The sequence below is a fragment of the Ammodytes marinus genome (assembly GCF_949987685.1).
Source record: "Ammodytes marinus genome assembly, chromosome: 2".
In the NCBI taxonomy this organism is placed as follows: domain Eukaryota; kingdom Metazoa; phylum Chordata; class Actinopteri; order Uranoscopiformes; family Ammodytidae; genus Ammodytes; species Ammodytes marinus.
The window spans coordinates 16,844,930-16,864,064 of record NC_137231.1 but is presented as its reverse complement, the minus strand read 5'-3'; the positions used below and the strand labels follow the sequence as shown (position 1 = coordinate 16,864,064).

The window sequence follows — 19,135 nt, the reverse complement described above, 5'->3', positions numbered from 1 at the left end:
TAATTTTGAACTCATGATATTAAAGAGGTACCTCAGGCGAATGATGTTGGTAGATTGATGAGACGTGTGAGTTTGCGGGTGAAAGGATTAATCATCGAGTGCTGGTGAAAAAAAAAACGATCAGGAGACACACCTGTTGTTGGTGCTGCTGCCAAACTAAGTCCTTTGTTGAAATCCAACCAAGACAGCCCCACTCGGCTGAAAAACACACCTCTCTGTGAACTGAGAAATGCTATGTTTTATATATCAAATACAGTGATCGCAGAATTCAATGTGTGCAGATCGCTTTTGTTATTAATCATTTGTTTTATTGACACAATAATACCAAAAAAATTCACACTGAAACAGACAATCTCAGAATTTGCTTCACAAGGTTTTATTCAAATGCAGGGGGCAAGGATATAAATAAAAAAATTATTAGGTATGGATAAATAAAAATAGGACCAAAGGCAAAAGGGTATTCTTCGAGCAGTATGTACTTACACTGCTGTGTAAAAACAACTGCAACATTAAATCAGTCTGTTGTTTTAAGCAATCAATTGGAAATTTTAATCACCTAATTAATTAGTTTTATTTTTTGCATTTTTCCTACATTTATATTGCACTTCTCAAGTGACTGACTAGCTTATTCATACAGCGGGTCATATAGGCAGCCTGTTTGGATCACAGGTCAAAATAGGAAAATGTAAAAAAAAAATGCTAACACATGACATTCACAAAAACCATTTGGCTGGAAATGCTTTGGAAAAACCAGGATACAAACCAATACAATTTAAAAGTTACAGTACACTGACAAACAAGCTGTGGTTAAGGTTATTTATAGATAAAGGTAAAAACACATGACAGTGTTTTTCAAAGGTGGGTGAGGTGATACAGTAGATAGTTGATTTGTGGCAGAAAATGTCACATTCTGAGCCAAGCTTCCCAAAAGTCTTGAACACATTGTTGGTTCACCGTTTAGCTAAGCAAACCTTAACCCTTAGCAATGGACCCCAGGAAGACTAGCTCTCACTCCGGTGTGTTGCTAATGGGGATCCTAATAAATCAAATCAAATCAAATCAAGCAATAACACTTTGAGGGAACTCTGCCTTGGTCAGTATAAGTGACAACGTGCACATATGGTTTAGGTTTAAGTTAAAGTTAGGTTTAATTAGATCTGTCTCATGCTACATGATGAAGGATCCATGGAAGAACATTGTGCTGATAGTGACAGACAGAGGACGTTAATAAAAAAGTACCTCAGGTTTGCTCTGCCAGTAAAATCAAAAGCTCTCTTTACAAGCTGTACAATATAACATACTTCCATGCCTGTTCTTTCTACATTAGTGTCTGCTTCATGATTCATCCTTGAATGGCTCTCCACGCAAGGACAATAGAATAAGCACACATCTTTGCATCAAAGCTGTATAAGAGGGCATGCTAAGGCTGTTCCACACTCTCAGCTTAGTTTTTTTGAATTCACATCTTTTTGCTCCATGTTAACGTGTGTTTTGCGTGAACTCCTGTGCTGCTAAGCATCCTAATGGTCATCTCATACTGTCCTTCCATTGCGCTTCTGTAGGTCCAATTCCACATTTTGTTCAGTGCTTTTAAACATTCTCATATATAATGTTTCACCAGTGATCGAAAAACAAAAAGTTACTGTACAGATAAAATGTATCCGAATTTGTACTCAGCGTCATAAAAGTGCTGAAAAAACAACAATAATGAGTGGAGGCTGACTCACTTGGCCGCTGAAATGTTTCTGCACATGGCTGTGAGTTAAGTGCGGGAGGCCATGTGTGCACGAGCATGTTTTGCACTTCCAGCAGTGTGAGTAACAGACCTCCTACTTTGTGCTTCTGCCCACCGAGTTCAGAGAAAGAAATGAGAAAAGATGCACTAGAGGAGAGTATGGAAAGTGATTAAGAAGACAGCAGGAGAAACCGCTTCAATCACGACTGCCTTTCTCCACAGCCCACAGTGACTCTCTGAGAATCCAGCCTCCCACCTCTCCCACTCATCATTCAAACAATCACGACCCAGTTTCACCGCTCGGCCGTGACTGTCTCATATACCAAGTTTGGGGAATCACCAACCAAGTCTGCCCACACTAAAAATTCACTACAATTCTATAGATGACAAGCTTCTTCTCAGAGATGTTGTTAGATGTGGCACCAAATGATAAAATCCAGTGTGACTGCCTACATCTCCCACCAACCTGGCCATATGCTGCAGTTCATTGGACAGATGGATCTATATATATATATTTCCCCACCCACTGAGGGGGTGAGAGGAGGGGGTAGTGAAGAGGACAAGAGCCTAAACCATTTACAGTCTTTTCTGCAGTGTCAAATAATTCGACAACCAAAACAATACAAGGGAGTATCAGCAGAATGGTAACTGCCACATACCTACAGTTTATCATTCTCAATTCTTTGGGTCCTTACAACACTAAAAGCTTTGCGTATGGATGCATTGTTGGTGTAACATTTGTCACATGCTGTTTTCTGAACGGTAACGTAGGCATAAAGAGCCAGTGCAGAATTCTTCAATAGCACAACTGAAAGAAAAAAAAAACAAAGACAAACATGGCATCATTACAATATGATTACAACAAGAATAAAAACTACAAACACTAAGTACAAATAAAAACACAAATAAAGTCCTTCATGATGATGGTGTATGTAGTGTAAAAAAAAACAATGAACAGGTGGACCATAGACCCGTTGGAACATTTGGTGAGTTGGTGATATTCCTTATGACTCAGGCCCTGGCATAGTCACTAGATAGATGTGTGATCTTTGTGTGAATGAACGAGTAACTGTGTGTATGTGTTTGTGTGTGTGTTTGGTTGTGTGTAAAGTACAGTGCAGCAGTTTACAGTGCAGTACAGTACAGTGTTAGTGTTGCCAGAGGGTGTAGGCCTCTGTGTGTGTAGTATTGGTGGCGTCTGAGCCTTGAGCTTTAGCTGTCCCAGTCAGGGCCGGCCAGCCCGTCGTCATCTGAGTCAGACTCTGGTGAGGCCTCCTTGATGCGGCGCAGAGCCTCATGGATGCTCCTGGTAAGGGGGTCGGTGGAGGCTGGAAGCTCTCCCTGGTCTCTCCTCTCTTTCCTGGGCACACACCTCAGTTTGACCCCTTTGCGTATCTGAGCCAGGATGCTGTTGGCTTCGTCCTCATCCTGGGTGGAAGGCAAGGGCCGCTGGTCCACCTTCCTCAGGTGGAAGCTGCCTCTCTTCAGGGAGGCTAGCACCTCATCCATGGGCGAGCTCTCTGCATACGGGAAAAAGAAGAGGAAGAATGACTGTGATTGGCTACTAGGGATGCATGATTAATTGTAAAAGAAAGAAATCACAATCTTGATTCATATATCTATCTATCTCGCTATCGGAAACAATCCCAGCTGCTACAGTATATCAATGGCTACAATGAACTACATAATGTAAAGAAAAACAAGCTATACATTTTTTATCATTCATGCATACAGCTTTATAGAAGTTCTGTCATTTCGCCCTACCAAGGGGGAGATATCGTAACTTGCCACATTCTACTTTCAACTGGCCTCAACTATTATAGCCTATATACCATGATACTAAAATGGTTCCACCAGTACCTCTTCTGCTGTGGGAGTCAAACTCTGGGGTCTTCCTGAGCTTGTTGCGGGCGCTCACCAGTTGGCTGCTGTCAAAGAAACGCGGGATGAAAGGACCGAGCGGGGAGAGGTCTTGTGCTGCTGCGCCCTCAGCCTTATTCCGCCCGTGCCGAGCCAGAGGGCTTCCGGAGGGCGACAGATCCTCCATGGTGGGCATGAGGGGAGGTGGTGGTGGAGGGGGAGGGGGAGGGGAGATTGGGGAGGATAGAAGTGAAGACAGGGAGCAAGGGGAGCAGGAGGAGGAGTCTACAGTATGGCTGGGCACAGGCAGGGGAGGGAGGTACGCTGCTGTGGTGCGGGCCGCCGTGACGGGCTGAGTGGTCAGTGTAGAGCCCGGGCTGGGGTCCGTCTGCACACTGATACTGAGACACAGCGGCTGACCCTCGCTCACCACACTCATTTCCATGGTCCTCCCCCCACGCTCTCGTCTCCTGGTGTGGGACGACACGCGTAGTCGGGTGGACTTTAGAATCACCTGACCTGGATAACGCTGGGACAAAGAGACATAGATCGTCAACAGTAAGAAAATAAATGAAAAATGTTTAAATGATTAGGCAGGCACTGGCACATACCTGCTTGAAAGTGCGTAGTCTGTCCAGAGTCCTCTGTCTCTCCTGACTGACTCTGCTGTTCTTCCTCTCCTCATCCTCCTCTTCTTCTTCATTTTTCAGCTGAAAATGTGTGCGGTTTTACAGACAGTGATTCAGATATACTGTCACGTCATTGTAATAAATAAAAAAAACATCTACCTGCAAGACCTGGTGGGATATTGAGTCCTTGTGGATGGTTTGACGGTCCTGCTTTTTCTGAGTATGGCTGGATACACAGATCTCCTGCAGAAAGGTGAGAGTAAAACAAAATAAAAATAAACAGTGTCAAAAAGCCTAATTAACATATACAATCTGGTGCCATTATCATTTTCGTTTCTAATGAAATGTGTTTACTGGAAAAGCAAATGAGCTACACAGGACACAGGACACATCCTCTAGAGACACCTTAGCTTGGATATGAGGCAGGACAAACAAAACACACTCCATTCTACACATTAAATAGGTATGCACAGAATGACACGTTTTAAGATACACTTCAGGACTTCAAATAAGTGTGAACGTGAGTAGGACGTACACACCTTCTTGTTCTTCAGATAGGAGCGCTTGGCAGTGATGCGGCCCCTTCTTGCCTCCAGCTGTCGAGCGCTGACCTGAAGTCTGCGCAGCTCTCCCCTCTCTGCGGTACTATCCTCCATTATATCATCTGCACTTTCAAAGGTGTCATAGTACACCACCTCATCCTGACGCTCTGAAAACACACAAACATAAATAAAGGTTCTTGTGCGGACACACATATACAGATCTTTATTTGTTTCTGACAGCCACTACGCACCAGTACTGAGGAGTAATATTCAGACTTATTTTGTTCTTAAGTTCAGTATAGTATGGAATAGTTGGTGAAAAACACAACAAGCAACTGGTAAATTCAGCCCAAATACCTGTCATCTGTCTGCGAATGCTGTCTAGTTGAGCGGTGAGGAGCAGCTCTTCACACTGTAGTATCTCAGCCTGGATGTCGTACAAGTGGAGCTGGAGCTCATAATACTTTGTCTCCAAGTGGTCTAAGAGGGCCATGGCACCGTCACTGCTACACAGACCCTGCATCTGAGGGGACAGGACAAAACCACTATATGTCACAAGACAGCTGTGTGTGTGTGTGTGTGTGTGTGTGTGTGTGTGTGTGTGTGTGTGTGTGTGTGTGTGTGTGTGTGTGTGTGTGTGTGTGTGTGTGTGTGTGTGCGTGTGTGTGTGTGTGTGTGTGTGTGTGTGTGTGTGTGTGTGTGTGTGTGCTTATGTGTTTCGTATGATGTCAATGCCACACCTCATCTCGAAGTGTGTGTTTCCTCTGCTCCAGACATATCTCCCTAGCTCGCTGGAGCTGCAGAGTTTCCTTGGCAACAGAGTAGCGGAGTCTCTCCATGCGCTCCACCGCCGCTGTCCACGAAGATTTACCAAACTTACGCTGGTCCACCTTCATACGCTCATACACACCTACACACACACACACACACACACACACACACACACACACACACACACACACACACACACACAAACATAAGGCAATATACTAGAGAGCTGGAGTAAAACCTTGGCCAGTTAAAAGTAACAAGTACTCAGGTGAAAGTGAGACACCTTTCTACTCTGGTACACTGAAGTGAGCGTGTCACCCACTATTTTATTTTGTGATGACTTCAGTCTCACAGGAGTAAAGCTTTATAACAATAATGTAGAGGGAGACATCTCTTGGCCACATTTGGACATTACACCTTATTTTATTCCAGTTTGTACTTCAAGCCACTCATTTATTTGAATAATTAATCCAATAAGTGTCAGACAATAAATGGACCAATCAGTAATGGAGAAAAAACTGGGATAAGCAGGGGCAGATTGTGGAGCAATGGTCCACAGAGACAATTGGCTGGCAGAGCTGTTTGATCAATAGGTTGTCCTTGTTTCCTAATGTCCCTGTCGTAGCATGGCTGTCAGCACTCCTCATTAATACCAAATCAAATTAGACCAGGCTTTCAAAACCACACAGGTCAATAGCAGGCCAATACCTTCCACTAGGTACGTATGTGTGTGTGTGTGTGTGTGTGTGTGTGTGTGTGTGTGTGTGTGTGTGTGTGTGTGTGTGTGTGTGTGTGTGTGTGTGTGTGTGTATGCGTGTGATTCCATTCCCCTGCTGCAATATTGACTTGACTTTGGCAGCAACAGTGATGCTTTACTGTACCTTTCTGGGCTTTGGCAGTGATCTCAAAATATTTTATAGTAAACTCCTGGATGTTGAGGACTGCCTCCTGAGCTTTCTTCTGCCAGTCCAAGTCCTCCTTTTTCAGAGCTTCAATCCGCCTTGGGCCCAAGTAGTCATTTTCCAAAGAAATCTGTTGAGTGAAGATCTTTTTTTTTATATATTTTATACCATACTTTTGTCAGCAAGACTAAGGATGACAGTAGTATAAAATAGATTTTCTTTTAAAGAAAAAGGAGGTGATGAATGCATTTTTTCTTAAATATTGTTAAAACATATTTTAAATATGAACACCATGGTATACAGTAAATTGCCTTTGTTGATATCAAAGGGATGCGACTTAGATTATATAATATTAATGCAAGTTCTTGAGTTCACAATACGGCCAATGCAGTCTCACTCAGTTGCTTCACAACAATGTGTACAGACTTATGAATGGTCTGTACACAGAAGATGACACTGCTTCTTTCTCATTTGAGATTCATGTGTGGTTGGAACGACAAGTGTGACACATTACTTCCACCTAGTGGCAAGAGTGAATAGGGTTAACAAAAAGGGAGTGTGGTATGGCTCTGGCCCGGAGCCACCACTTGCCTCATACCCTCCTGTGTCATACCCCCTGCCTCATGCTATGATGTCAACCATAGAAACAGGGTAACCCTGGCCCCTAAATTTAGCATTGGAGTTATCTCAGTCCATTAGTAAAAGTTCCTCTCAGCATCTTTCTTAACAGCTCCTAAGAAGAACCTCTTTGCCAAGAAATTCTCATGCTATTCAATGTCAATGCAGGACATGATCAGACTGAGTCAGCCAGAACAGTCCGTCAACAATTGCATAGAAAGCAATATTGTAGAAGGGTTAGAATGCCTTTAACTTCAATAACGAGTGCAAAAACAACAGACACTGTTCTACAGAGATGTGGAAAATATTGATATGGTCTGATGAGTCAGTCTCTTACATGATGACAATGCTTGAATAGTTTGATGAGTATGAAAAGTATGTGAATCTCACCTGATCTCAACCTACATGAACACCTATGGGAGATGTTGGACCAATGTGTTAGACAGTGCTCTCTCAACCATCATCATCAAAACACCAAATGAGGCAATATCTTTTGAAAGGATGGAGTTTATCCCTCCAGTATAGTTCCAAAGACTTGTAGAATCAATGTCAAGACTCAAATCAGCTGTTTTGGCAGCACCAACACCTTTATATTGTTTTTTCCTTTATATGCCACCCATCTTAAAGGTGCTACGAGGAACTTTGAAATATTTCTGAAACAGTCTCATGAATGACATGTAACAGCAAACAAAACCGTCAGTGCAAGGAGGCTATTTTTATATAGTTTTTCTTAATGCCTTTGGCCAGGTACTCTTAACTAGGAACAATAGCTGGCGTGGTAAAAACACAAACGCTTTTGTCCAGAGGGGCCGCTAGAATTAACAAAAACTGAAAGTTCCTCGGAGCACCTTTAAGCACTGATAATATGCATGCATGTGCACATTCGAAGAAACATGCATTCACCCATAAACAAACACAATTGTTTCACACTAACCTATTTATATCCAGCTTACAAAACCTATATCAACTAACCAATCAATCAATTAATATTGCCAAATGAGAGCGAAATGCCCTCTGAAATTTTTTGTTTTGAAGATAAAAGGAAGAAAGCTGTTATAATAATTGTATCAACATTTTACTTCATAGACTTTAATTACAGTGTTGTAGAAACATTAGAAGAGAGTTACAGGCCATAATGGAAAAGTGACATTCCTAATTCTCTGTTAACTTAACATCATCACGGATCAACAAGGATCAGAAATGTGAATTAAATAACTACCAGATGTCAAGGAGGAAAACAATGAAGTAACGTGAGTAGCAGAGGTCACAGAGCCACTCCCTGCACTCAGCAGTGTTATCATTTACCACTGCAATTTCAGCATTTCTTTATAAAGTTTTTTTTTTTTTTTTTTTTTTACAATTAATCGTAACAAAGCAACCATGTACAAGAAAACATACCATCAAAGCACTTTCTTTAAAAAAACATATATCAGTTATTGGGCATACTGTATGAACTTGTTTTGCCCTTGTGAATGCACAAGATTAGAGGATGAATGGAGACTTTAACACATCCATAAATGGCTGGGCTGATAGCACTCTCTACCAACATTTTACCTAATTTATAATTGCAAGATTTGTGATGGTTGCCAATATATTAATATTTATTATATTGTCTTTGTTAATCTTGCTTGCAAGTGTGTTAATACAGTGACTGTTCTCCACCTCACACATTACAGTAATATTTTCCATCGCAGCCTTTCCTCTCTATCCACAAATCACCTCATACTCTGAGGCATTTTCAGGTAACATACCTGTGCACCACGAGAAAAAGAAACAAACATCGTATAAACAAAGAGTTTTTAACATTTTTAAGAACTAACTTGTCCTGAATGAATGTACTTCATCTTAAGGTTATCGTGAAACAAGTAAACAGCACAGACCCATAAAACACATTTTAAGGGTGATGCTTAATATTGAAAAAGTTCACGCAGGGACTTCCTATATTCAACCTAATGTGTCATCATTTGGTCAAAGCAAAATCAAATGAATGGCCCCAATCTCTGGGACGTTATGAGCGCAGAAGCTTTGAATAGTATATAGAGAGCAAACATATTATCTGCTCCACCTTGTTAATCGTTGTCTGGATATTGAGGTCAAACTGCCTGAGAAGAGTAGCTACTAATGTGTAATGCTTTACAGCTGTAATAGTGTCTACAATTCACCTGTTTAATCATTTTCCAATGTGCTTGAGGGTCGATAGCAGAAGTTTGACTTTATGCCAATTTATTTTATGAAAGGACAAGAATAATATCGAACAACAGAATTTGAAAGAAAAGACAATGGAAAAAAGGTAACAGAAAGACAAATGAACCCACAAAAGAAATTCAGATGAAGAGCTGCAGAACAACATGCCATGCCTACAGACGCTCTAGGCTATAAATAGAACCGGAAGTTCAAGCAGTAGCCTCCCCTCCCCTCCACGAGCTGGTATGAGGTTCCATGGTGTAATGGTTAGCACTCAGGACTCTGAATCCTGCGATCCGAGTTCAAATCTCGGTGGGACCTGAATGTTTTTCAACTGTATTTGTGGCAAAGCCTCTCAGCAATCCCTGATACTGACATGTTTGTACAGGGGGTTAAAAATACAAAAGAAGTTATTTGATGTTGAAGCAAACACAGCTGACTGTCAACTTTGACCTAATGTAGTGGTGGGATAAAACAAATTATCTGCAGCTGTGTACCATGAAACTTGTAGCTATTGAGCTTAGGAATAGGCTGAAGCAGTCATTATCACTACCTGCTATTTATTTATCTCAGCATTACAATATAGTTTGATGTATTAAAAAAGCCAAATGCCATTCATCATCATTCATCTAATAGTAACTACAGTTTTTTTTCCAAATCAATTTTTTTTAATCAGTTTTATTATAGGGGAGAGTGGCCTAAGTTGTGCATTTTGGAAGTTGTGCCACCCCTTGTTTCTAGAAAACCGTGGAAGTTATTGGAAATGTGACCACATATTTAAGAAGAGCCATCCAATTGACTCATCCTGTAAAGAAGGGAGACACAAGGAATAAGATATAAGCACATTTAAGCTCAAGAAACTGTGTTTTGCCTTTCAAAGTAAAATTTCCATGATCAAGGTTTTTGATTATTGTGTCTGAACAATTATAGACAAGTTTGAAAACATTTGACACATGTTTTAGTGCTTTGGTATGCTACATTTTGAGTCTATACAGTTAGCACGATGTCAGCCCTAAATTGCTGCATCATGCTTATTATCCAAATTTCTGGGATTGGGGTGATTTGTGCCAAAGGGCCTGGGTGAGTTATAAGTAAGTAAGTAGTAAAATGTATTTATAAAAGCACATTTATGACAGTTTGCACTGTCCAAAGTGCTGTACATAGTGCATTCAGTAGGTAAACAATGAAGGTACATATGGGTTTTGAGCCTTGATTTAAAGGCAGAAATGTAGGGGAATCACATTTGTCAGGTGGCAGTTGGTTCCACAAGCTCGGAGCAACTAGTGCAAAGTACATTTCTGAGAGTTGTGCCAGTGGCATGGCTGTATACGCTGGTCACCAAAAGAAAGTGATTGTCTACAGTAGCTCAGAAGAGAGTGACATCTCAATTCCACTTAACGACACCACTGATGAGAGTTCAGATGGCCAGAAAGATGATGATGGTGACTTTGTCATTGTGAGCTTTGCAGGTAAAACCATTAGATCTGCTAGGCCTTGTTTAAGAAAATTGTCCTTCAATCTTTGTCAACTATTTACTTTATTTACTTTAAATACACCTTAAATAAGTGATTGCCTAATGGATTTGTCTTGCATTACAGTTTATGAGATATATATCAATGGCACAATTCACCCCATGGTATTCTCTCCAACCGCACAACTTACACCACACCGGGGGCAAGTTGTGCATCAAGACAACTTTTTTTCCGAAAGCTATATTTCTTCAACAGTTTAATCCAGATCCAAAGTTTTTATTGCCAGGGATGCACAACACCCTGAAATATATGTACATATTTGAGTTGGAGACTTTACTGTCAAGGCCTTACTTTAAAGTAAATTTGAGTGAAAAGTTGCACAACTTAGGCCACTCTCCCCTACAAACGTTTTCATGTTGTCCTGCACACAATGTCAATGTATGATCATTTTAACTAAACATTCAATCTAGCCCAGTTTTCATTACTAAACGAAGCAATGGAAAAAAAAAACCTTTGTAAAGAAAAAAAAAACCTTAACGTGTTTGGCTTAACAAAATAACAACCTAACACTGTGCTTACATTCTTGTTTTTAGTAGCCACTGAAGGTTCTTGCCTCCCAGGAGGTATTGGAAATTGAGAACATTTATTCAGCCACACCTAAACTGGAAAGTGGTCTAACTTTGCTCTCCATTTGTCCATGTTCAGCTGCTTGCATGCTGCTTCAAGTGCATCAGCATCAACCTATATCTACAGTAAACCTACAAGGCCACATGCAACATGACTTATTCATGTCTCTGTAAGACTGTGGTACATTGGCGACCTATGGGGCTCCATTACATCTCACAGTATGTCACTAAACCCCCAAGCTGCCAACAAGTGTTTCAGATAATGTGGAAAAAGAACAACAATGTTAGGAACGAGTTCCCATCCAATATTGGTAAAAGTAACATGAGCGTGTGTATGTTTGTGTCTGATTTTTTCTTATAGACTGATGTTATGTCGTAATGTGATATACTGAAGTCTTTTTCTCTACTGATGTGCTGTGTGTGAGTCAGTGAGCTAAATATAATTGTGCCATCAGCACTCAATAATTGAACAAAGCCTCTTCACCAATTCTCCCTTCCCCAACCTACATATTCTCTTTGCAATCAGATACAGCCCCCCCTTCAATTCCCGTACTTACCATAAAGAGTATACAAGAGAGTTCATTTTGCTTAATTCATCACAGTAGAGGGGCGCGGCACCGCTGCGACCCTGCAGTTACACTATCTCCTGTCCACCCATGTTATTGTCACTGTCTTGTATGTTTCTTGGAGAGGTGTGTACTGAAAAGGCAAATTTCATTGTGCTGTAACGGTGCATATGACAATAAAGCTATCTATCTATCAGTCAAACATGTACATACAAACGTGTGTCACAAACAGCAGAACACGTGGATTTCCTGGGACGGATCATTGTGACAATTCCATGTCAGTGCATGAAGAGAAATACAGAAATACATCCCTGAACCTAGGCCCATTTCCACAGAAGACAGCTTCCCACGTAATGGCAGATAAGCATAGCATTCTCAATAACCCCCTGGGGCCCAGAAAAAGCGCTTCACACGAGTTATAAAATAACCCAAATAATAGGCTCAAACTATCGGAAAAACCCCATTGGATGTGACCGACTGCTATACACAACACTTTGACTACTGAAATCAGCTGGCCATCTGTGTATGTGTGCTGTGTGTGCTGTGTACTTGTTTTCAGTGGAGGATATTGCGACTGAAAAAGTTGAGAATGCTTGGTTAAATGCCTAAGAGGTTTTGACAGATTTCTGGCTCAACAGATTTGGGCCGAAACTCTGTAAGAACATCCTTTTTATTAGACAAATCAAACACACCAAAAAATAACATGGGGGATAAATGATTTTCTTTGATGTGTGGAGCTGCCTCTTTAGCCTGGCTCCGCCCGCCTACCTACTTCCGCTCAATTTTCATTTCACTTCAGTAGTCAGTCTGGGGGTGGGGTGTGTTCATGGAATCTGCTCGTCCAAATTTTTGGCGGTCCAATCAGCGATCAGAGCGAGAACTATGACGTCGAGGTCACGCTCCAGTTTCAGTTGAATGCTGCGTCCTGGGAACTCGGAAATTTCCAACTTGGTAGTTCCGAGTTCCGACCTATCTGTGTTCCAGTGCATCTGCTCGCGAAAGTATGGACGCCTACAACCTTTCTTCCAAATAACTAAACGTTAGGCTCTAGCAAGTTACCGTTGCCAGGTACCGGTAGATCCATAGACTACAATATAGTGAAGTCGGAAATTTCCTATTTCCCTGTACAACTGAAACGTACCGCCAGAAGCCGGCTCATGACATACGTCTGACCAAACGTTATGCGATTGGTTGGCTAATCCAGAGTGGCACTGGGCAGATCCAATAGTTTTAAACTTCAACAGACACCCGCCTCCAAGTGAGTGAACATTTGCCAATTACAGCACTTCCAGACATTCTGTACATGAAATGAAGTACGATGGTCTGGTTGGACCAGGCTACTGCCTCTTAACACTTGAGCAGATATACACATAAAGAGAAATTATTACCTTGATCTGCTGTCTGCGTAGCATTGCTAATTCCCTCATGTCTCTGAAGGGTTGCAGAAGGTACTGGTACAGCTGTGTGGAGGCCTCCAGCAGACCCCCATAGGCCTGGTCTTCCTCCTCATACAGCTCCAACAGATCCACCATACTGTCCATGGTCTTGTGCTTCTCCAGCAGCTGCATCGAATGCACGCACAGGATCATTGTCAATACACACAACAATTTTCAAAATATCAAAAAAAGACAATATTTATAAGTACCAGAGGGAAAACATACTGTTAAGTGCTAGTAAGATGCAATGTAACCTGGGGTTTCAGTTGTCTGTGTTATCTGTATTTAACCATGTGATAGCAGTGTCAGTTAACCAATAACACACAAGTGAGATGAATCTTTTAGGTGTCACTCAGAAGTGAATAGGAGCTAGCACCTCACCGTGAGACTAATAGGATGCTTTATGTAAATAATAGAATGTCTGAGTGCAGTCTCAGCGCACAGACCATAGCCCTGAGTGAGCAGAGTCCTTTCTGCTTCTGGGAATAAGATCAATACACACACATTTTTGCCAGACTGAACCATCCTGTGTGCTGCCAGCATGCACTGAAATAGCCATTAACTGAGCCCTATAATGGAGTGGGGAGGATCAATAGGCCAGTGTGTGTGTGTGTGTGTGTGTGTGTGTGTGTGTGTGTGTGTGTGTGTGTGTGTGTGTGTGTGTGTGTGTGTGTGTGTGTGTGTGTGTGTGTGTGTGTGTGTGTTAGATCCTAATCCTATGACGCAACTAAATCTGATTGTGTCTGAATGCACATTTGAATGAAGAGCTGAATAAGATCATTAGGTCCTCCTCCATGTTCAGAATGAATGCACCTAGAGCAAATCAGAAATTGCACTCAGTGACGGGCAATTATTGGAATAATTGGTGCAAATGAACTTGTGCTGGTTGGTGCACATTCTGTGTGACTGTTGGCTCTGCTGGTTGATGCAGTGAGGCCAAACTTCCTATGTTTGGTGTTCTGTCTGTCTCTTTCTTTTTTTCTGTTTGTGTGATTGGAACATTGAGAGTGGGCGTGGGACGGACGTAGGTGATTAATCTCTTGCTACTCACAGCTTTTTTTTTCAGTGCAGTAGGGAGATGAGAGAGGAAACACCTTGCTTGGCCAGGAAAACCATAGAAACAAACACATCAGTATAAATAGCCCTAGACTCTTGACAATGACATACAAGCGGATACAAGATGTGTTATAGTGTGACCGATGTACTGCTTGAGTCCTGAAGAGTGTAATGTTAAAATCAAGCAATGTTTGTTTTTACTATACTGCTATTTTTGGGATAAATATCCAGATAAAAATGGATATAAACCTAGCATTCAAACTTCAGTTATTCTTTAATTTCAGTATTATTGAAAAAAAAATTCTCAACATGGAGGATTTTAGAATGTAACAGTCAATGAATATGTGTGTATACAGAACTGGTAAGGCCGAAATGGCATAACCTTGGCCAATAATATATGTATTTGAAAATGATTCCATTAATACATGCAACACTCATTGTTAAAGTACCAGCCAGTATAATGGGCTGGAGTAATGCTGTGATGCTAAAAATGCCAAACTCTTCCATTAATGCTCTCTCTCACCTGCGTCTCAGAGGACTTCTTTGAGTGTCTGGCTCCATAAGCCAAGGCTGCATTAATCTAATGCCATTGATTAGAAGGACAAATAGTGAGACAGTGTAAAGTATCTATGTAATGTCTGTTTATGTTAAGAGGAATTAATCAATCACTAGCTGCTGCTGGTGTAAGAGGAGCAGCGAGCAGGCCTGTGTGTGTGTGTGTGTGTGTGTGTGTGTGTGTGTGTGTGTGTGTGTGTGTGTGTGTGTGTGTGTGTGTGTGTGTGTGTGCGTGTGCGTGTGCGTGCGTACGTGCGTGCGTGCGTGCGTGCGTGTGTGTGTGTGTGTGTGTCTAGATTATGTCTTCACGTAGACAACTCAAAGATACAAAGCAGAAGTTGATCATTTAAGTATTGTCACAAGAATTTGATCATGTTATATACAGTCCATATACAGTACATTGTTATGTGTGTATAAATACATACAAAAGTGTTTCATGGAAAGGTTTTTAATACTTTAACTTAAAGGCACATTTTATAGTTATTAAATTAAATGCATTTATATTTTCTTAAATGTACATGTTTCCCTCCGTGCAATAATGTTCAGCATTATAACCTATCACCATCACCACAACCATATTCTATTGTATTTTTACCACATATAAAATACACAAAATGGTTTTGTTGTTTTCCAGCTGTCCTGTTTTAGTGAAGTAAATGCTGTTTTCAGAGAAAATTATTAAATTAATAACACAAACACATTTACCAGTATTTATTAAAAAAACTCAATTCCTGAAGTATAGATTTGTCAAAAGAATGTTGCTTGTTTCGAGACATAGACCAACATTTGTATTAACTTACAGTATAGTTATATAACATCTGTTATTACAGTAAGTAACTTGATATCAATACATTTGAAATATAATGTGTTACTTGAGTGTTTATACTGTAAATAATCAACATAGGTCCACTAAAGGCGTTTCTAAAAAATGCTTCTTCAGAAATGTATTCAAGGATTCTTTTTCAGGCTTACAAAAGGAATCAAGGATCAAGACTGACTGGTTATTTGGAAAAAGCATATCGCGTTTACTGATCCACCTCAGTTAAAGAGCAGTGCACAGACACTTACCTGAGCTTTTTCTATGGAACTACCTGGACTGTCTCCCATCATTGGATGTGACAGGGCTAGGTAGCAACCTGAGAGCAATGTTACTGTGCTGTCACTGAAAATGACTTTGCACATTACATCAACAGGTTAAGTGTAAAATGAAAGACGTGCCTGAATAAGACAGGTCTTGCCTAAGAGGTCAGATTGTGGTATGCCTTGTTTCATTTCTCTCACAGACACACTGTAAATTATTTTAATGCTGATTCCACCTTGGATGTCTATCATATTCATATAGCCTAGCAGCAGAACAATGATGATGTGCATCGACGGGATGATCCACACACACATCTTCGGTTTTATGTGAAGAAAAGTGTCAGACTTGTGAAGATCATCAAAATGGCCTTTTCAGGCCTGCTGCATTGTTTTGCTCATAATGTGATACAATTGATCAAGCAGGTCTATTAAATGAATAGGATACCTGTCGACCTCAGATTGGTGACAATGGTGCATCACTCTTCCTCACTATTTAGGTAGGCTATGGCACAGCCCCAAGCAGCCCAGTAAGTGTGACCAGTCAAATTAAATGAAAATGTGTCCACTGTGTGAATGTCTGTTGCAACGAATAACTAGGCTATATGATACAGTGGAAAAAGGATCACAATAAAAACTCACCTCTTGCAGATGTTTGGTTTCACGGTGGAGCGCCTCTTCATAGCCGGACTGCCTCAGCTCGCTCAGGCTCTCGTAGTACTCGTCTGGGTCGTCGTTTTCCGTGAACAGAACCTGCGAAAGGATCTTCCACCCGCACGTATCGAGCGAGTGGCAGAGGTACATCCGTAAACTGTGGCAAAGCTCCTCCATTTCGGTCTCTGACACCTCGGCCGGACCGAAGAGCACCGTCCACATCCCGGCCGGCTCCTCGGGGAACACCGGGAGACAGGGCTCCAGGGCCGAGTTGACCGAGCACAGCTGCTGGTGGACGGCCCGCAGGTCCTGGAAGGAGAAGAGTCCGGCCCAGCTGCAGTCCTCTCTGCACATACCCTCCAGTTCCTCCAGGTCAAAGCTATCGTCCAGTGACGGGGACAGCAGTTGGTCCTCTCTAGGGGATTTAAACACCACCACTGTGTCTGGGCAGAAGGGTGATGCTGCAGCAGACATTACCACTGTTTTGACAGGACTAGGTTGTGTTACTAGTACCAGGGGCTTGGTTTTAGGACTGTTGCAGCCTTTCACCACTACAGCTCCTTTGCTAGGGCTCCTTGATACTTTATCCCTAATCGGACTTTCGGGCCATTTTGTTTTGTCCACATCCACCGGAGGTTCCCTACTACCAAAGCTTCTCCTCTGCGCCGTCCTGTCGTGACACGTAATGGCAAATTTACCCTCCACTTCATTCCAGGCCACGATAAAAACAAATTTATGCTTTTCCTTGTCCTCGAACGCATTCGGGCGAACCGCTACCCACCCAGACTCCAAATTATCCTCCATCGTGAAGGACATGTCTGCACAAAGTGATGGAACAAAAAATAACAACGCTGCCTTTACGCGCCAACAAAACCTGCGTTGGTACTGTTTGAGAGTGGGATGCAGAAAGGGTGTATGTGTGTTACTCTTAAGGTATTGAAAGCAGCGTTTACCAAACACTGTGCAGTCCTCGGCGATAGTCTGCCTGAACGGCTATCCTCCTTCGCTCGAGCGGATGAATTTGGAGCACCGCGGTGTCCATCTCTGGCCCACCTGCTTTCAACACTAGCCTATATGTCTGACTGCCTGTTCACCAACTCCTGTAACAGTTCGCGTTGACATTAGAAACTCGGTTCTAATAAAACACAACATGCGACCGTGTGTTTACCGTCTGTCAGCTGTGTTCCGTTATTGTCGATGTCTCGCCTCCGGACCTCCCTTCTTCTCATCATCGTAAAGTACCAGCGTGATCCACAGCGGCGTACATCGCTCAAATACATCAGTCCGGGGCCACTAATGAGTAAGCTTGGGTGTTTTGAACACTCGCACTGTCTTCAGAGAGGTTAGCATCGTTTCCAAACTCACAACAGTGCCATGTTTTCTTCATCGTTTGCCCAACAAGACCACATACGCAAAATAATAACGATGTCTTCACGTGCTGTCAGAAATATAGGAATTTCCATGGAGGGGGCGATAGAGTCCAAGCAAAGTATTAGTGTGACATCTCAGTCTTTACAATTGTATTGCTATTACCATAATATGTTTAGTTAGCCATATTGTGACTATCTAAATGTAAAATAAGCCACATTTAAACGTCCAAAAAGGTATTTAGTTTACAAGATAAGCTTAATTGAATTGCATCTCGAGCTTGTCCTGGTGAGGTAAACACACAAGAGTCCGAGGAGCATTTAAAGGCAACGTCAGAATCTTTATTTGACAAGGGCACGTATGGGACGTGCTGACGTTTCAGGATGAGCCGTGAGGGATGGCTTGCAGAGAGGCTGCACCAACAAGAACATTATGCGCGTAACGCTTGAAAAAAAGCTTGAAAAAATTTACATAAATAAATGCAAAAATAGATAAGTCAAATTTCAACCATATATTTGTCGTTATTTGAACCACATTAGTGCACTGAAAGTAGTTTGTGGATCATTTTCTAATCTAAAAATCAAGTGGTTTAATATAATGACTCTGATGTGATGGTGCTAGTTTGGCACTTTCTGCTCTTAACTTATTCTTCAGCAGACAGAAATCATGGAATTCTAAATCATTTGACAAATAATCATTATAAATATGAATGCATGGACAAGGTTCATTCCTGAAGCAATTGTTTCCAAAAAAAACTAAAAACTATTAAGTAAAATGACTCTGGGAAAAGTGCAATAAGAAACATACCAACTTATCCACAGAGAGATGCCTACAGCCACTTGGTTGTTCCTGTGGGAGAGAGTTGTTGAGAGTTCTCATTGTTTACATGCACTGGCTGGCTGTATTTCAGAGGACAGGAATGGAAAATAGTAGTCCCCTTTAATGGTCACAGCCTTGAGATAGATGAAAGTCTATCACTCACCAGGGTGCATCCCAGCCTCTAATGATGCTAAGGGAAATCAGTTTGCATCTGCTTCGATGATTTATCTATAATGCACCATGAGTTATGGTGCAATTTGTTTGC

The 19,135-nt window shown here is 41.6% G+C and overlaps 1 protein-coding gene across 1 annotated transcript; it reads right to left on the bottom strand.

Moving 5' to 3' along the window:
- Nucleotides 1-354: 354 nt before the first annotated feature.
- Nucleotides 355-17,910, bottom strand: LOC307261136 (junction-mediating and -regulatory protein-like). Its single transcript, XM_080041599.1, has 10 exons — nucleotides 16,672-17,910; nucleotides 13,294-13,467; nucleotides 6,419-6,569; nucleotides 5,507-5,676; nucleotides 5,124-5,289; nucleotides 4,764-4,933; nucleotides 4,384-4,467; nucleotides 4,207-4,305; nucleotides 3,596-4,124; nucleotides 355-3,255 (listed from the first exon to the last, which is right to left on the bottom strand). Exons 1-10 carry the CDS (start codon nucleotides 17,497-17,499, stop codon nucleotides 2,948-2,950), a joined length of 2,679 nt encoding a protein of 892 aa, XP_079897725.1. The 5' UTR covers nucleotides 17,500-17,910; the 3' UTR covers nucleotides 355-2,947.
- Nucleotides 17,911-19,135: the final 1,225 nt, after the last annotated feature.